The sequence below is a fragment of the Ochotona princeps genome, chromosome 4, assembly GCF_030435755.1.
Source record: "Ochotona princeps isolate mOchPri1 chromosome 4, mOchPri1.hap1, whole genome shotgun sequence".
In the NCBI taxonomy this organism is placed as follows: Eukaryota; Metazoa; Chordata; class Mammalia; order Lagomorpha; family Ochotonidae; genus Ochotona; species Ochotona princeps.
The window spans coordinates 23,678,399-23,693,236 of record NC_080835.1 but is presented as its reverse complement, the minus strand read 5'-3'; the positions used below and the strand labels follow the sequence as shown (position 1 = coordinate 23,693,236).

The 14,838-nt window shown below is 40.2% G+C and overlaps 1 protein-coding gene across 6 annotated transcripts in view; it reads left to right on the top strand.

The window, feature by feature from the left end:
* The window catches only part of IFTAP (intraflagellar transport associated protein), an 80,232-nt gene extending 65,933 nt beyond the window's left edge, over positions 1 to 14,299 (top strand). For 5 of the 6 annotated variants that reach the window (XM_058663166.1, XM_012927106.2, XM_058663167.1 and 2 more), the window contains exons 6-7: positions 5,820 to 5,950; positions 13,885 to 14,299. In XM_058663166.1, the coding sequence (XP_058519149.1) occupies positions 5,820 to 5,950; positions 13,885 to 14,082 (329 nt within the window). In that variant the 3' untranslated portion in view covers positions 14,083 to 14,299. Of the gene's footprint in view, positions 1 to 5,819; positions 5,951 to 6,643; positions 6,745 to 13,884 lie in introns of those variants that run through there. The other variant, XM_058663170.1, reaches the window with a different exon arrangement.
* The last annotated feature ends 539 nt before the right edge of the window (positions 14,300 to 14,838 follow it).

The following is a 14,838-nucleotide window of genomic DNA, read 5'->3' as shown; positions in this document are numbered from 1 at the left end:
TAATAGACTTCCATGTAATACTATGAAAAATTCACTGATGTAAGCATGATTTTAGACTGCTCATTAAAGCAAAGCTTTAGAAAATGTCATCATTTGTCAGCTTCTGGTATAGTGTTAAAGAATAGCCATGGTTATATAAAAAAATTATTAAGCTATCCCCCTAACCTGTGGACAGGTATTTAGCTTCTTGGTTAAGATAATGAGCCACACTTCAGTACCTGCTGGCATGCATGAGAGCCAGGACAGGGTGTGGGCCATGCCTGGCTGTGCTAGGCTGTAATACCTGCCAGTGATAGCTGAGACTGTAGGTGGGTCATGCCAGACTGGGTTCAAGCACCTATCAGCACTCACAAGATGAGGGGCATGGAATGGGCCTGGTGGGGGAGCTCTGGAGACTTGCCTGCTTGGCTGTAGCTCCTACTGGTGAATGTAAGAGCAGGGGCTGTGGGTGGAGCAGGCTAGATAAGGATGCAGCACCAGTCAGCACACTCATCGGCTGGGTCTGGGGGTGGGCTGGACTGGGTTATGCCCTAGTACCCAAAGGAGATTGTGAGAGCCAGAGTTGGTGTGAGATGGGCTGTGGCACCTGCCAATTCATGTAAGAACTGGGTCTGGAGGTCGGCCAGGTGGAGCTAAGCTATAGTTCGCATTGGTGGGAGCCAGAATGGGTGTAGGCCAATCAGATTAGGCTTCAGTAACCACTGTTGAGTGCCTGGACTGGGGCCTGGCTATGTCAGTTTGGGCAGCAGTACGTGAAGGCACATATAGGATCTGGGCCTGGTGGGGGCCTGGTAGGGGATCTTGGGGAACTCCCCTGCTAGTTACAGCTCCCAGTGGTGAGTATGAGAGCCAGGGTTGGGATCATGCCTGGCAGGGGAACTGTGGACAGTCCCCTGCTAGGTTTTACCTGTTGCTGGTAAACACAGGAACTGGGGCTGGGAGTGGGATAGACTGGACAAGGCAGCAGCACCTATTGGCATCTCTGAGTGCCAGGTATGTGGGTGGGTCAGGCTGAGCTAAGCTACAATACCCCTAGGTATGTGCAAGGGCCATATGGGATTTGGGCTGCAGTTGGGCTAGGCCATAGCAGAGCTGGTATGTGAAGAAACTGGGGCTGGGCAGGCCTCGTGGGAGTTATTGAGAATTATTGGGTGGGGCTGATTAGGTTGTGGAACCTGCTGGTATGTGTAAGGACGGTTCTGGCTGGACTGGGCAGCAGCACCTGTCAGTTCACATGAAATATATAGCTGGGTGTGGATCTGGTGAGGCAGCTTCATCCACTGGCATGTGTGTCAGCTGGCACAGGTGACAGACTACACCTGATGCTGCACTGGCTGGCCCACACGATAGTCAAGTCTGGGACCTGGCATGGTAGCCTAGTGGCTGAAGTCCTTGCCTTGAATGCGCCTGAATCCCATATGGACACCGGCTCTAATCCCGGCAGCCTCGCTTCCCATCCAGCTTCCTGCTTGTTGTCTGGGAAAGCAATTGACGATGGCTCAAACCTTGGGACCCTTCACTTGCGTGGGAGACCCGGAAGAGGCTCCTGGCTTCTGGCTTCAAATCACTGCAGCACCAGCCGTTGCAGTCACTTGGGGAGTGAATCATCAGATGGAAGATCATCCTCTCTCTCTTCTCTTCTCTGTATATCTGATTTTCTAATAGATAAATTAAATAAATCTTTAGAAAAAAGAGTCAAGTCTGAGGTCACCCCAGGTGAAGTTTCTTGAACTCCTGACTAGAGTGCTGGACTTAGACACTTGCTACAGGGAAGATCACAGGATGTGTTGTCCAACCTTGGAGAGCATACATCGGGACTGAGCCTCCTTAGCTGCTGATGCCTGCACAGTGGACAGCATGCCCAGATGCACACAGAGGACATGACAGCCAGCTCATCTAGGCCAGCAGGGAATGTCAGGTGGCTCATCAGGAGATGTAAAGCAGAATAGGTTGGACAATTCTGGTCAAGCTTTGCAGCATGTTCGTGGGTCTGTGGATGCACTAAGGTGGACTTTGTCAACCAATAGATTTTGGAAAGATGCTTTTTCATCTCTGGTGCAGTGACACAAACAACTTGTCAGAACTATCAATCCCACTCAAGTAACACCCTCGGAACACTCTTCCCCTCATAGGGGCCACTAATGTGTTGTCAAATGACCATCTCCCATTTCCACGTGCTGATGTACTTTGACATCAAGAAGTGGCCCCTGCTACTTCCTCCCCTGTGGACATTGAGAAAAACAAAAATTAATATCTCACCCACCTTTCTTCTGTGCCTGAACCCCTCCCTCTAATTAGAGGCCCCATGGCTGTGCATCCCTTCCAACTACATAAACAACGTTAAATACAATATTAAACATTTAAGAGAGATGCTGTTTTAGATGCGCATGCCTCACATGTTCAGTTCGCAGCTCTGGCTCCTGGTTTCAGTCTGTTGCAAATGCAGATCCTGGGAGGCAACAATGATGGCTCAAGCGAGATGGGTTTCTGCCACCCGTGCAGCTGACTTGGATGATGTTTCTAGTTGCTAGCTTTGTCCTAGCCCAGTCCTGGACAATCTAGCATTTGGGGTGTTAACCAACAGTTGGGAACTCTTTCTCTCTCTCTTGAATAAGTAAATGGGTAAATAATTTTTAAAATTCCTCAATTTTCCAACTGTAGATTTGTGTGTGAGACTGAATTTTCTTCATCAGATGCAGCGTATTTCCAAAATCAAATGCTGAAAAGAAAATATAAAATCCTGCTTAAGCAAATCATGAAACAGATTTAAAAGAACTTTTAGAACATTGCTTCTGTTTTATTGTCTTTGTTTCAGAAAACAAGTTTTTTTTTCATAAAATAATGTAATATGTAATGGAGCTCTTTCAACAATTTAATTAATGCATTTTTGGATTTGTATCAATTTTAAATGTATGTCAGATGTTGATGGATATAATCTATATGCATCAGAGCTTTTTGGAGTCTTCAGAAATTTTTAAGAACAAGAACCAATGAGGTAGTAGATGACTATAGCATTTCTGATGTCTACTCTTTCTGTGTGTAGATGACCAAATCTCAGTGCAGTTTGATCATTTTCCATGGCAACAAATGAACAGATGAATTTTATAAATATACAGAATCTTATAAATACACAGAACAGAATAAGCATTAATTATTTTAATCTGAAATATCAGAAGTCAGGTATAGTTTCTAAATAGTAAAACATTTAATGGTAGTTGAGAAAGAAGAGATTAAAATGTGTAATGTCTTGTCACCCCGTTTCAAGATTCATTTTTTTCCAAGTTGTCTAGTTCCACAGTACACATCATCCAAGTAGTGATATTTACTTAAAATAAAAATTAGGGCATTGGTTGTTTTAGATGCAACAGTAAAATCAGATTAAATCTCCTAAAAAACTTAACTTTGAGAAAAGTTTTACAGCGAACTTTAGAACTGCCGTTCTGCACAATTAGTGAATACAATAATTTTTTTTTCTCCCTGGGAGGATAGAAGTATATCAATAACCACTCATGATGGTGAAATGACTAACAGAGAGCAGTAGTTTGCTTTATAACATGTGCCTTTGGGGGCTGTTCTCATTCATCTTAGTTCCATCCTTTTGTAAATCTGACATCTTGAGGATTACAACTATGCAATTTTTTCTTGATTATTCTCTGAGATTATCTGTGAAAGTCTTATTTCTGTAGCAGAATTAGTTTTTAAGGGGAAAGACTGTTCTTGCCTTCTGCAATGTCCTGTTGGCAGGTGGTCTCCATACACGCTGTTCAGTTTAAAACCTGAAATCCAGGAAGTGAGTTTTCTCTGAGTATTTATTATATGGAAAGGTAAGGTATTAGACACCAGTAGATATGCCTTGGTGTATTTTACCATTACACTGAAGAAACAAATGACAAGAATTTAAGATGAGGAATATACAGAGTTTTGTTGTTTTCCAGAAAGTGTTCCCATGGCAGTGGAATTATGAGAGAAGCCAATTTTTATTGAAAATCCTGCCTCCTTTGGAAACAGATTAGGGAAGTGAACAGTTTCAGTAAAAGAGCTGCAGAATTGTACCCTTGGTTGCACAATTTGTCAGAGAAATGATTTTAAATAGCCCTGAGAGCAGAATTGGTTTTGATTTCTCATTTGAACTGATGTTTTCCCTGGCAGCCAATGGGCCTTGTAGATACTGGTTTTCACGTTGAGGACCTGAACCATTGTCTTCTTGCCTTTACTGTTGGCAGGCCCCGTTACTGGCCTTGTACCAGTGCTAAGTTGTTAAATAAGGAAACTCATCTTGGAACTATTAAATATATAAAGTAGAAAGCCAGGCTTTTCATCCAACCTCATTGGGTTTAGAAATATGATTTCCTTGAATATAAAGTGTTTAGTAGATACACCTAATGCTGCCTTGCCATGATACTGTGCTTGACACCCTTAGTTAGATGTTTAACCTGATTGGGTTGAATAAAGCACATTAAATACCTATGTAAAAGAAGTGCATAATGCCTCCATAGGGCTAAGAGCAGGGGTGCAGCTACACTGCTGGGTTCTGAGCTTTTTAGCTCATGGGCCTTGAATGAGGTCACTCTCAGTGCTTAAAGCTCACTGCCTGTCAAACAGAGCAGCTGTTGGGAGGATTCACTGAGTTAATGCATGAAGAATGTTGCTATTATTATTGTTTTTATTTCTGCTAATTAATCAGAGCCTATTCTAGGATCTTAATAATTAAGCAGAGAACTACCATCTCCCTGCTACCATTCTGTTTCCACACCATTTAATTATGCTCTCTGCTGCTGTAGTCTTAATAACAATTTTGTTATATTTTTTGGTGAGGGTGATGTTTTTGGTGGAGAGAGGTGCATCGCAACTGAGTTTCAGGTTTTGGATATCAATATCTGCTCAATTATCTCCCTGTATTTGCTGCCATTGGCAACAGCTAAGGCATGCCGGTTGTTGATTAATCACTTCTACTGAGAACTTAATTAGTGACTTAATTAGGATCATCCTTGAGTGTCAGGCAGCTTCATCCTGAGCCAGCTGCAGGTTCTTGGCTAGCTGCAGCAAGCCCTCCTGGTTCTGGGATGGCTTAGACTTGGGAGGATGCCTGCTGCGGGAAACGGTTGTGCTTCTGTCTTACTCTGATGATGATTTGTCATCCTTTAGATGATTGTCAGTTGTCTGTGATGTGTTCATGCACTGTCGCACACGCAGCAGATAAGGGCATATGTCCAATTACAATGAACCGACCAGAAAAACGGGATTGGTTATTGAAATTCTTGTGATTATGCTAAATAAGCAGGAAGCATGCGTTTCTTTGCAAGTATTGAAAAGGCAACTGTGCCTTGTGAATGTAACAGAGTATTTTATTTTTCTGCTGAGTTAAAGTGCGTTCCTTCTGGCATCATTGTTTCTTCATATACTTTTTGAAATATTGCTATATCATTACAGGATGAAACCACTCCATTTTCTTTTTTACCCCCTTAGGAAAATATGGGAAAGTAAGGCAGAAGTACCCTTTTCTTGCCTTCCTTTCACATGAAAAACATTTGATTGTGAGAAGCACAATCAAGTTACTCCAGGAAAATCATTTTCCCCCAACCTTTGGGATGGACGATAACTTTGTAGCACCGAGATAAAAAATACTACATTAGTGGCTTCCAGTTCATGGCAAAGGGAATCCTTGGAGTCATGTTTCCACATTAGGACTAGCTGAGTGAAATGAAATTGCTTGACACAAGTGTATCTACCACACTTTTGGACTGTCATTTGTTTTTAAAGGATTCAGGCAAATTGTGAACTTGGCAAAAGGAGCAATTGAAATGTTTTGTTTCCAACAGATTTGCTGCTGCTTCCTGGAGAAGTGGAACAGGACATAGATGCCAGTACTCCTTCTTGTGTTCCTTCCGTGGGATGGTCTGTCACCCCTCATGTGAAACCACAACCTAGAGAAGGAACAGAAACGGAAGAGGTACTCCACAGGGGAGCTGGTTGTTCTTGACACTGGCTTTCATTTGTAACTTGTCTTTTCAGAAGAGTGCTACTATACCCATATCCTTCTGGGTTTTTCTTTTATTTGGGAAAATTTGGAACTCAGGTTGTTTGCTTGTTCCCTCTCACTGCCTTTTATACTAGAAAATGTATGTATTTCTTTTAAAGCACTTGGCACATCATATATTAATATGAAAGCTATTATTGTTCACACTTGCTGTTCAAATAGAACAGTGCTACCTGTGGCCTATGTGACAGAAAGGGTAAACGGTTTTCCTGTCTTTTAGTCTATGCTTACTTTTTTTTCTAATTATCTGATTTCTAAAGTCCTGTAAAACTTTTATATTTGCTGAAATAAGGTTGGATTGCTATAGCAGAATCTTAATAGTAAATTGTCACGTGCCAACATGTAACAGTCCTGCATCGTATAAGGCTGAGAGATGGGCACCGAAAGATGGGCACTAGATATGGGAAGCATTAAAAATGAGTAACACAAGATAAAGAAATAGTGGGGACCGGTTGACTGTTGGCATTAGCACATGAACCAGGCCCAAGAGCCCACAGCAACTCTCTGAGTCTGTTTTTATTTTGCATGTGCATAAATCTGAGGGTCTGAGATTACTTGTTGGTTACAGCAACACTGATTAGTGAACACATTCCTTGATTGTTTTAGTGGCTGTCCTCCTGGGTGCCATACAGTCTGCTGAAGACCCTTCTGAAAATAGGCCTGTGATGCCCTATTTCCATGATGCTGATGGCAACCAGGCCTAGATGCTGGCATTCCACACATCTGTGTCCATCCATGGCAGAGGCCTCACTGGAGGGAGACAAGCCTCCACCCTGATTCTGTTTTCATTAAATAACCATAAGAGAATTAAGGACCTGGTCTGTGTCAATAAGGCGAGGTTGCCTACTGGACAGACTGTGGTCTACTCTAAAATCAGGTCTTAGTGAAGCCTAAACCAAGCTGGAGCTAAAGATAATAGTACTTATGGTAAGTAAATGACTGACAGGAAATAGAAGTTTATTCATCTTACTTCATTTCTGCAGAGTCCTCAAGTGAGCAGTTGACCAGGTGCCATGGGGACCTCAGGGACCCAGGCTCCTTCTCTGTGGATGTCCACTACCCCTGTGACACCATCCACGAATCAGATCTCCATTGGTTCCTTGGAGGGTGGGGCAGAAAGCAGGGGCCAGCACAGTCCCCTGGGTTTATGACTCACTTGTGCTCACACACTATTGGCAACTACTTGGTTAATAATAAGGGAGTGTGGATATTGCCACCTTGCCATCATTGCATCACCACTACTTTCCCAAATGCCTAATTTAAAAATCATCTTTTGCTGTCACTTTTAAACTCTTGTTTTTTTTTTTTAGAGGTTTATTTATTTACTCGAAGGACAGAGTTATAGAGGCAAAGTAAGAGAGCGAGAGAGAGACCTAAATGGCTGAGTCTCCTAGGTGGGTGGTGGCAGGGACCCAAGCACTTAGGTCATCTTCTGCTGGGTTCTCAGGTGCATCAGTAAGGAGGCAGATCAGAAGTGGGGCAGCCAGGACTCCTGTTGGCATGCAGATGAGATGCCAGAGTTGTAAGCAGAGGCTTATTTCACTATACCACAGAGCTAACCTCTATTTCCTGACTGATGTATGTGCACTTGACCATTGTGTAACAACAGAGACTGATGGTGCTGCCAATGACTTTTCTCACCCTCTTTAATGAACACCAAGGGGGATCAGCTGGCCCTTGATCACTTTTTCCTAATGCAGTCTAGTTGCATGAACATTAGTTTTGTCACTGAAAGATATTCTGTTATGTAATCGCTTACTGAATCAGAAATAATGCATGCATTTCCATTGTAAATTGCTGGGTTTTTTTCTCATAGTACTTTTCTGTCACTGACATCACAAAAAAATATTCAGATGCTGAGAGCTTACACTAAGCGTCCACATTGTTCACCAGATGAAGTGATAGGAGCAGTCTTTTTTCAATATGCTTTTTGAGTTATAAGTTACTTTCTCCGACTTGTCAGAAGCTAAATTGCAAGGTTATTCCCAGCAGAAATCAGCTTCGTTTTATGACATCCTCACGACTTTAACTTCGGTTGTGACCATACAAGTTATTGGACAATTATATTTCAGTACAATTACAGGTTATATATATTGTAGTACAATTATGGAAATTGTTACAAGAGCCTTCAGTGGAAGCTGAGTGATTTCTGGAGCCTATTACATACCAGCAAACTGCAATTTAAAACTCCATACATAATCATTTTGTTAAAAATAATACAAATTTCTTAAATTCACTGGGAATCTGAACATTTTTAAATGCTGAAATTAAGATGATTTGAGCAGTTTTCATGTAGACAAACTCATGAATCATATATGACTAACTTTCGCTAGTTAATATCCAGTATTATATTTGGTTCAAAATTTAAAGTTTTTAAACAGAAGAGATTTATTTATTTATTTGAAAGGAAGAGTTAGAGAGATGGAGAAAGATGCCTTCCATCTTCTGGTTCACTCCCCAGATGGCCCCAAGAGCCCCAGCTTGGGCTGGTTTGGAGCCTGGAGCCAGGGGCTTTTTTTGGGTCTCCCATGTAGTTGCAGAGACCCAAACACATAATCTACTCTGTTACTTCCCTAGCCACATTAGCAGGCAGCTAGATTGGAAGCAGCTGAAACTCCAAGTGGTACCCAATATGGGATATCAGCATTGTTAGCGACTTCACCCACTATGCCACAGGGCTGGCCCCTGGGATTTTAATTTCTAAACATTAATTGTTTGATAAGCTTTGCAGAATTGTATGGATCATAGTACTGCAGCAATTCTGTCCTGTCTTATTTGAAAACATTGTTAGCATTAGTCTTACTTTTAAAAACAACCAACATCATAAGACAACATAATTATGAATTTCCAGCAAGTATGGCTCATAAAGGTCTACCAGATGGCCAATTGGAGCTAACAATGGTAATTGTTTTCTGTAACTTTAGTCTGAAAACACAAAAGGTGTTCTGAAAGTTGTGACTTTGTGTTAATTTTTTGTCAGTGATGTGTGAACTTTCTGAAATAAGCTGGTTCATTTTTTCCCTAATTATGATTGTATACATGAACACTTTTTTCTTAAAGAGGTGAACATTTTCCAGTATCTATTTGTGAATAGCCTCTTGCCTTGGTTATTCTGTTTTGTTGATTTGGGGAAATTTTGAACTGCTTAATGAAGACTTCACCCTAGGAAGATGAGAAATTGTGTTTCTTCGTCCCTGTCCAAACCATAGACAAGATCAAGAAGAAATGTGTGTAGTATTTCAGGCTTCGGTACTCTAAATTTTTCACTAAGAAGTAGTGTATCTGCCATATTATTCTGCGTAGTAGCCTACAGCTAAATGCTACCATTATTGATTTGAGCATTAGTTCTGTTGTCTTCAATTTGTCTGCATGGTACTGTGAATGAAAATGATTCCTCTTTTAATAGTGTTTCTGTTAAAATAAGTCACATGAGTAATTTTAAGTAAACCTGAAGTTTTATACTATTATACAAATTCTATTCCCTGAGAGGCTACAAAAATTTTTCAATTAGATTTGAAATTAGACACCTGAAATGCACATCTCTCAGTTCCTTAGGCTGCATAACAAGTTAATAACTTAATTCACAGTTGTTTTCTGGTTAGCAACAGGGGATTTGGTATTCTGTTGTGCATACTCTTCTGTGAAATAGATCAGAATTTCAGTTTTTAATCTGAAAACTTTGGAGTCTTATAACTTACAACCCTAAAATGAACCTGATGTAACAGAAGAGAATCCCCAAAGATTTCTACAACAGGCAACAACTGAAACAAATTCCAAAGGCTGTTGTTTGGAAGATTACAGTATGGTTTTCTGAATCACATTGCACCCGGTCTCACTTTGAATTACTATCATGTGCCACTTAACAGCAGGGGAGTGTTTTGAGAAATGTAATGTTAGGTGCTTTTGTCTTTGTGAACTGCATGAACCAAGCTGGTACAGGTCAACCATTTGATGTGGGTCTTGATACAATCAATAGAGGAGGTGGACAAAAGGTGTATGAGGCTTCTGCCAGGGTAATGGAGCATAAAGTTTTACTGTTAACCTTTTTTTTTTTTAAAGTAGAAAGGATACACTATAACATCAGGATAAAGTATACATGGTAAACATGTAAGCCAGTAGCAAAGTTACATATTGTCATTGTCAAGTGTCCTGTTTGTATTTGTGCATGCTATACTTTTATGTTGCTGGCAGGAAGACCTGGTTGATACCAGCATGGCTGGTTGATGCCAGCATGGCCAGAAACATGCAAGAGCACATTAAAACATTCAGCTTCGGTGTCACCAGGTAAGAGAAATATCTCAGCCCCTACATTGTCTTCTGGAACTACTTTGGGGTGTGTGACCTGCTGTTGAGCCAAATCATGGCTGTGTGGTGCCTGATTGTATATATGTGGAAAACTCTACATCAAGTATGCCTATCTTAATAAATTTACTTAGTTAAAATGCAGAAAGAGCAGGCACTGAACTTAGTAGCATGTGTATAGTAGACATGCAATAAATATTTATTGAATAAACACACATTCTTGAGGAAAGAACTTTACTGCTTACTGGGAGTAATTCTCTGACATAGCATGGTTGGGAACATTTTCTTTTCTCTATTGGCTCATTTCCTTCAGCATGTAAACATGTTCAAGTCTTTTTCACTGTGAACAAAATGAAACAAACCAAAGAAAAACAATCTTTCCTTCACCATGGACTTTTTTGATTACTATGTTTTAACATATCTTTTTCTTCTGGATTCCAAAAGCCTTTAGATTTGACAATACAAGTTGTCTCCTCTTCCAGCTTCCCTCATTCCTCATTCAGTATGTCATGAAGGGCCTCTACCTCTCATCATCTGACTGAACATATTCAAGATTTAAGCACTAGATACTTTACAGTCATTCAATCTGGTGTATATTTTTCATCATTTTTTTCTTTTATAATATAGTCCCATAGGCTCTAGCATTTCTTCCTCCCTTTATCCCTTCCCAACACTCACTTCCCCTATATTATCACATAATATAGTCCTTTAAAAACAGCCATAAATCCATAGTTCTGTTACTTAAATGTATTAAGTGTATCCTGACATTGTAGATATGGACTATGGCAAAGTCAAGTATCCTATTGTCAAGATACATTCAACAGTTTCATTGGGAGTCATCTTTGATTTGGATGTAGAGATGCATACATGCTGTATTATATCTTCACTTCTTGATATGATAGGCTCTATTATACAGTTCCTCTATTATACTTGTATGCTTAACTATGTATCTATTAACCTTGCATTTTACATGAAGATTGCATTATGTCAGAGAGAACATATGGTATTTTTCCTTTTGGGATTGGCTTACTAACATATTTCACTGAGCATAATGGTCTCTTGTTGGAACTATTTGGTTGCAAATGGTAGAATTTCATTCTTTTTGATGGATGAGTACTATCCCGCGGAGTAGCTTTATCACTGTTTTTTGATCCACTTCTCTTTCGATGGGTATCTGGGTTGTTTTCATGTCTCCGCTTCTGTGGATTGTGCTGCTGTAAACATAGAAATATAGATCACTTTCTCATATGCAGATTTCATTTCCTTTGGATATAATCCTGAAAGTGAGATAGCGGGGTCATATGACAGATTTATTTGGAGTTTTCTAAGCGCTTTCCATGCTGACTTCCATATTGGTTGGTCCAGCGACAGTGAAGGAAGGTGCCTTTCTCCTTACATTCATGCCAGCAGGTGTTGTTAGTAGAGTTATGAAAGTAGGCCAGTCTCACTGGAGTTAGGTGGATCCTTAATGTGGTTTTCATTTGTATTTCCCTGATAACTAGGGAGTCTAAGCATTTTTCATGTGTCTATTTACCATCTGAGTTTGTTCTTTTGGAAAATGTCTGTTCATTTCCTTCGCTTATTTCTTCACAAGGTTGTTTGTTTTGGGATATTTTCCATCTTTTATGGGTCTCCTGTGTCTGACACTTCTGTTTTTCCCTAGATAATCTTGTCCCATTGCTTCTCACTGAACTGTTCTTTGTTTCCTTGTGTATTTCTCTAATTGTTCTTACCTCCCCCCTTCGGGGGGTTTTCCTTCCATCCACTAAGGAGCTGGTGTTCTCCAGGGTTCCTTGCTCAACACATGGATCCTCCCATCCAACAAACTTGGATTCATTTAAAATTAAGATGGTCATTGCACTACATGTAGTCTTGAATATGTACTTTAATGGTAAGTTGTGAGAATGCAGGAATTGTTCAGGTTACTTAGAGAAGATTTTTTTCTTTCAAAGAGCTGTGGCTAGGCTAGCTAGGCCAGTGCAAACTATCTTAAGGCTTTTGTTTTTTGTTTGCCTCTCCTCTTCTCTTCCCTCCCCTCCTCTCCCTTCCCCTCTTCTCCCTTTCCCTCCTCTCCTCTCCTCTTCCCTCCCTTCTCCAACTCTCCTCTCCTCTCTGCTTCACCTCCTTCCTCTCATATCCCCTCCCCTCCCCTCTTCCTCTATCTCTCTCTCCTCCCTCCCTCTGCCTCTTTTCTTTCTTTTTCTTTCTTTCTTTCTTTTTTTTTTTTTTTTTGTGGAAACTTTATCTAAAGCACATGGTCCTGGATTCAAATGCCTTCTCTGCCTTCCTAATCAGGCAGCCTTGGCCAGTTACTTATGACCTTCCAGAGCTCTGTAAGACAGGTGCTGTGATTGCTGGCTGCTTGGTTTCTAGTCCTGGAGCTGGCTCATGGTAGATCTCACTCCTTGGCAGCACCTATCAATGCCTATGTCGGGGAAAGCATGTAGACACTTTTCAATAGAGGAGATGCGTGAGCCTTTGAGACTTATTTGCTTGCTGATTTTACTAAAAATGGATCACAGATGACTGGGTGTTCGCTATTAGCACTGTGCGCATAAGATCTGATTTGCCAAAGAAATAGGCAATATCTACTATTGATTTCTTTTTCACTATTAATACTGGTCCATGGTTTCTCAACTATGTGCTCCATTTTTATAAACATTGCAAAAGTTACTCAGTGACATCATTTTCCACGTAAGAATGTTTAAAGATAATTACAGATTTAGGACTTTTTCTCATTCTTGCATAATGATTTCACATTTTAGAACTACATAGAAATACTGGATGATATCACTTCACGCACTATTTACTTTTGGTGAGGCTTTTGAGAGTGCTGCAGTGAGATTTAAGGCATTCTCTTTGTTTAGTTGAAAATACGCTTTTTGCCCACCTTCCTTTAGGAAATCTCACAAATTCTGAATAAATAGATGCAGAAGTATTGTATTATTTTGCAGCTGCTCTGAATGCAAAATAAATCATAATATTTTCTTGGCAGGAAAAAAAGGGATCTTGGACTTGTAAATCTAAGGTGATGTTATGTGCTTTGATTCCTGCTGTTAGTAGTTAGGTGTTATCTGAAGAAGTGTATTAAGTATAGAGTATCTTATCGTTGAAAATTGCATTTTATTAATAAAGATGTATGCATAGTAAACAGTGAAATGCATTTCACATACATCAAAATCCTAAAGTGTATTTTCTCAAATTTTAATGTAGTTCCTAACTTTCTCATATGGCTGCAGCCTTAACACCACAAATGGTAAAAAAAAAACCAAAAAACAAAAAATATGGTGAATATGTGTAGGGAAGACTTTCTGGTTCTTGCTTGTGGCAAAATTAGTGAAACTCATGGTACAAATTGGGCATATTGAGAGGCTTAAATTAGGTCAAATTGAATAATTGAATTTATTTCTTTACTTAAAAACAGCATAATCAGCTGAGGGTGCTGAAATCTAAAAAAAGTTTCATCAAATATTAATGAGTTTTCTACTTTGTTTTCTTTTACAGGGATTGTACTTATTTTTTCATTTTTCTGTTACCTCTTGTAGATCTATGGAGATGAAGTGCAATCCTTCTCACATGATGAAGGAGATGAAGTTGAACCCTTTTGTCTTGATGAAGAGTTTGATTACGACAGTGTGACCCTCACCCCCAAGTTCACTCCTGCAGAGCTAGAGAGCATCAAGGAGCTATCCAACCAAAAGCGAGAGAACTCTCACATAGACTCAGAGGAAACCTGTGACTAAGGCATCTTCATGTTTCAAAAACAACTTGGAATAAATCTGCTATCATTACATGTATACATTCATTTATACAAGTCAAGGATGAAAAGATTGGCTAACAGAGTGAAGCAATCACTGGTTTAATAGAATTCTCTTTTGTTGTGTTATTGCTGCATCCTATGACTGATTGAGTCACTTATGAATGGGAAGCCATAGGTGCTGTGGGATCTTTTTTGAGAGAACACTGTGCTATGTGATGTCAGTATTGTAACAGAGATTGGACACTTGATCTCATATTGAGGGTAAGAGACAATTGTACATGCAAAATTCATCAGGATTGGGTATTTGGCCCACAGTTAAGATTCTGATTAGGATGCCTGCATCTTATCTCCAAGTGCCTGGGTTTGAGTCCTGGCTCCTATGTCAGTTCCAGTTTCCTGCAAATTCAAGCTCTGGGAGGCAGCAGGTGATGCCTCAAGTACTTTGGTCACTGCAACTCTCATGGGACACCCAAATTGAGTTCCCAGCTCCTGACTTAAGCCTGAGCAAGCCCTGGCTATTGCAGACATTCATGGAATGAACCAGTAGAAGGATGCTCTCTTTCTATCAGTCTATTTCTCTGTGATTTTCAAATAAATTAAGTGAATAGAAAATTAAAACTCCTTAACTCCAAAAGCACATTGTCACACATAGAAAAAAAAACTGCTTATATGACTGAGTCACTGATCTTAGTCGTCCAGAGATAGCAGTGTCATTGTGAATGTTGGGAAGTTGGATGGC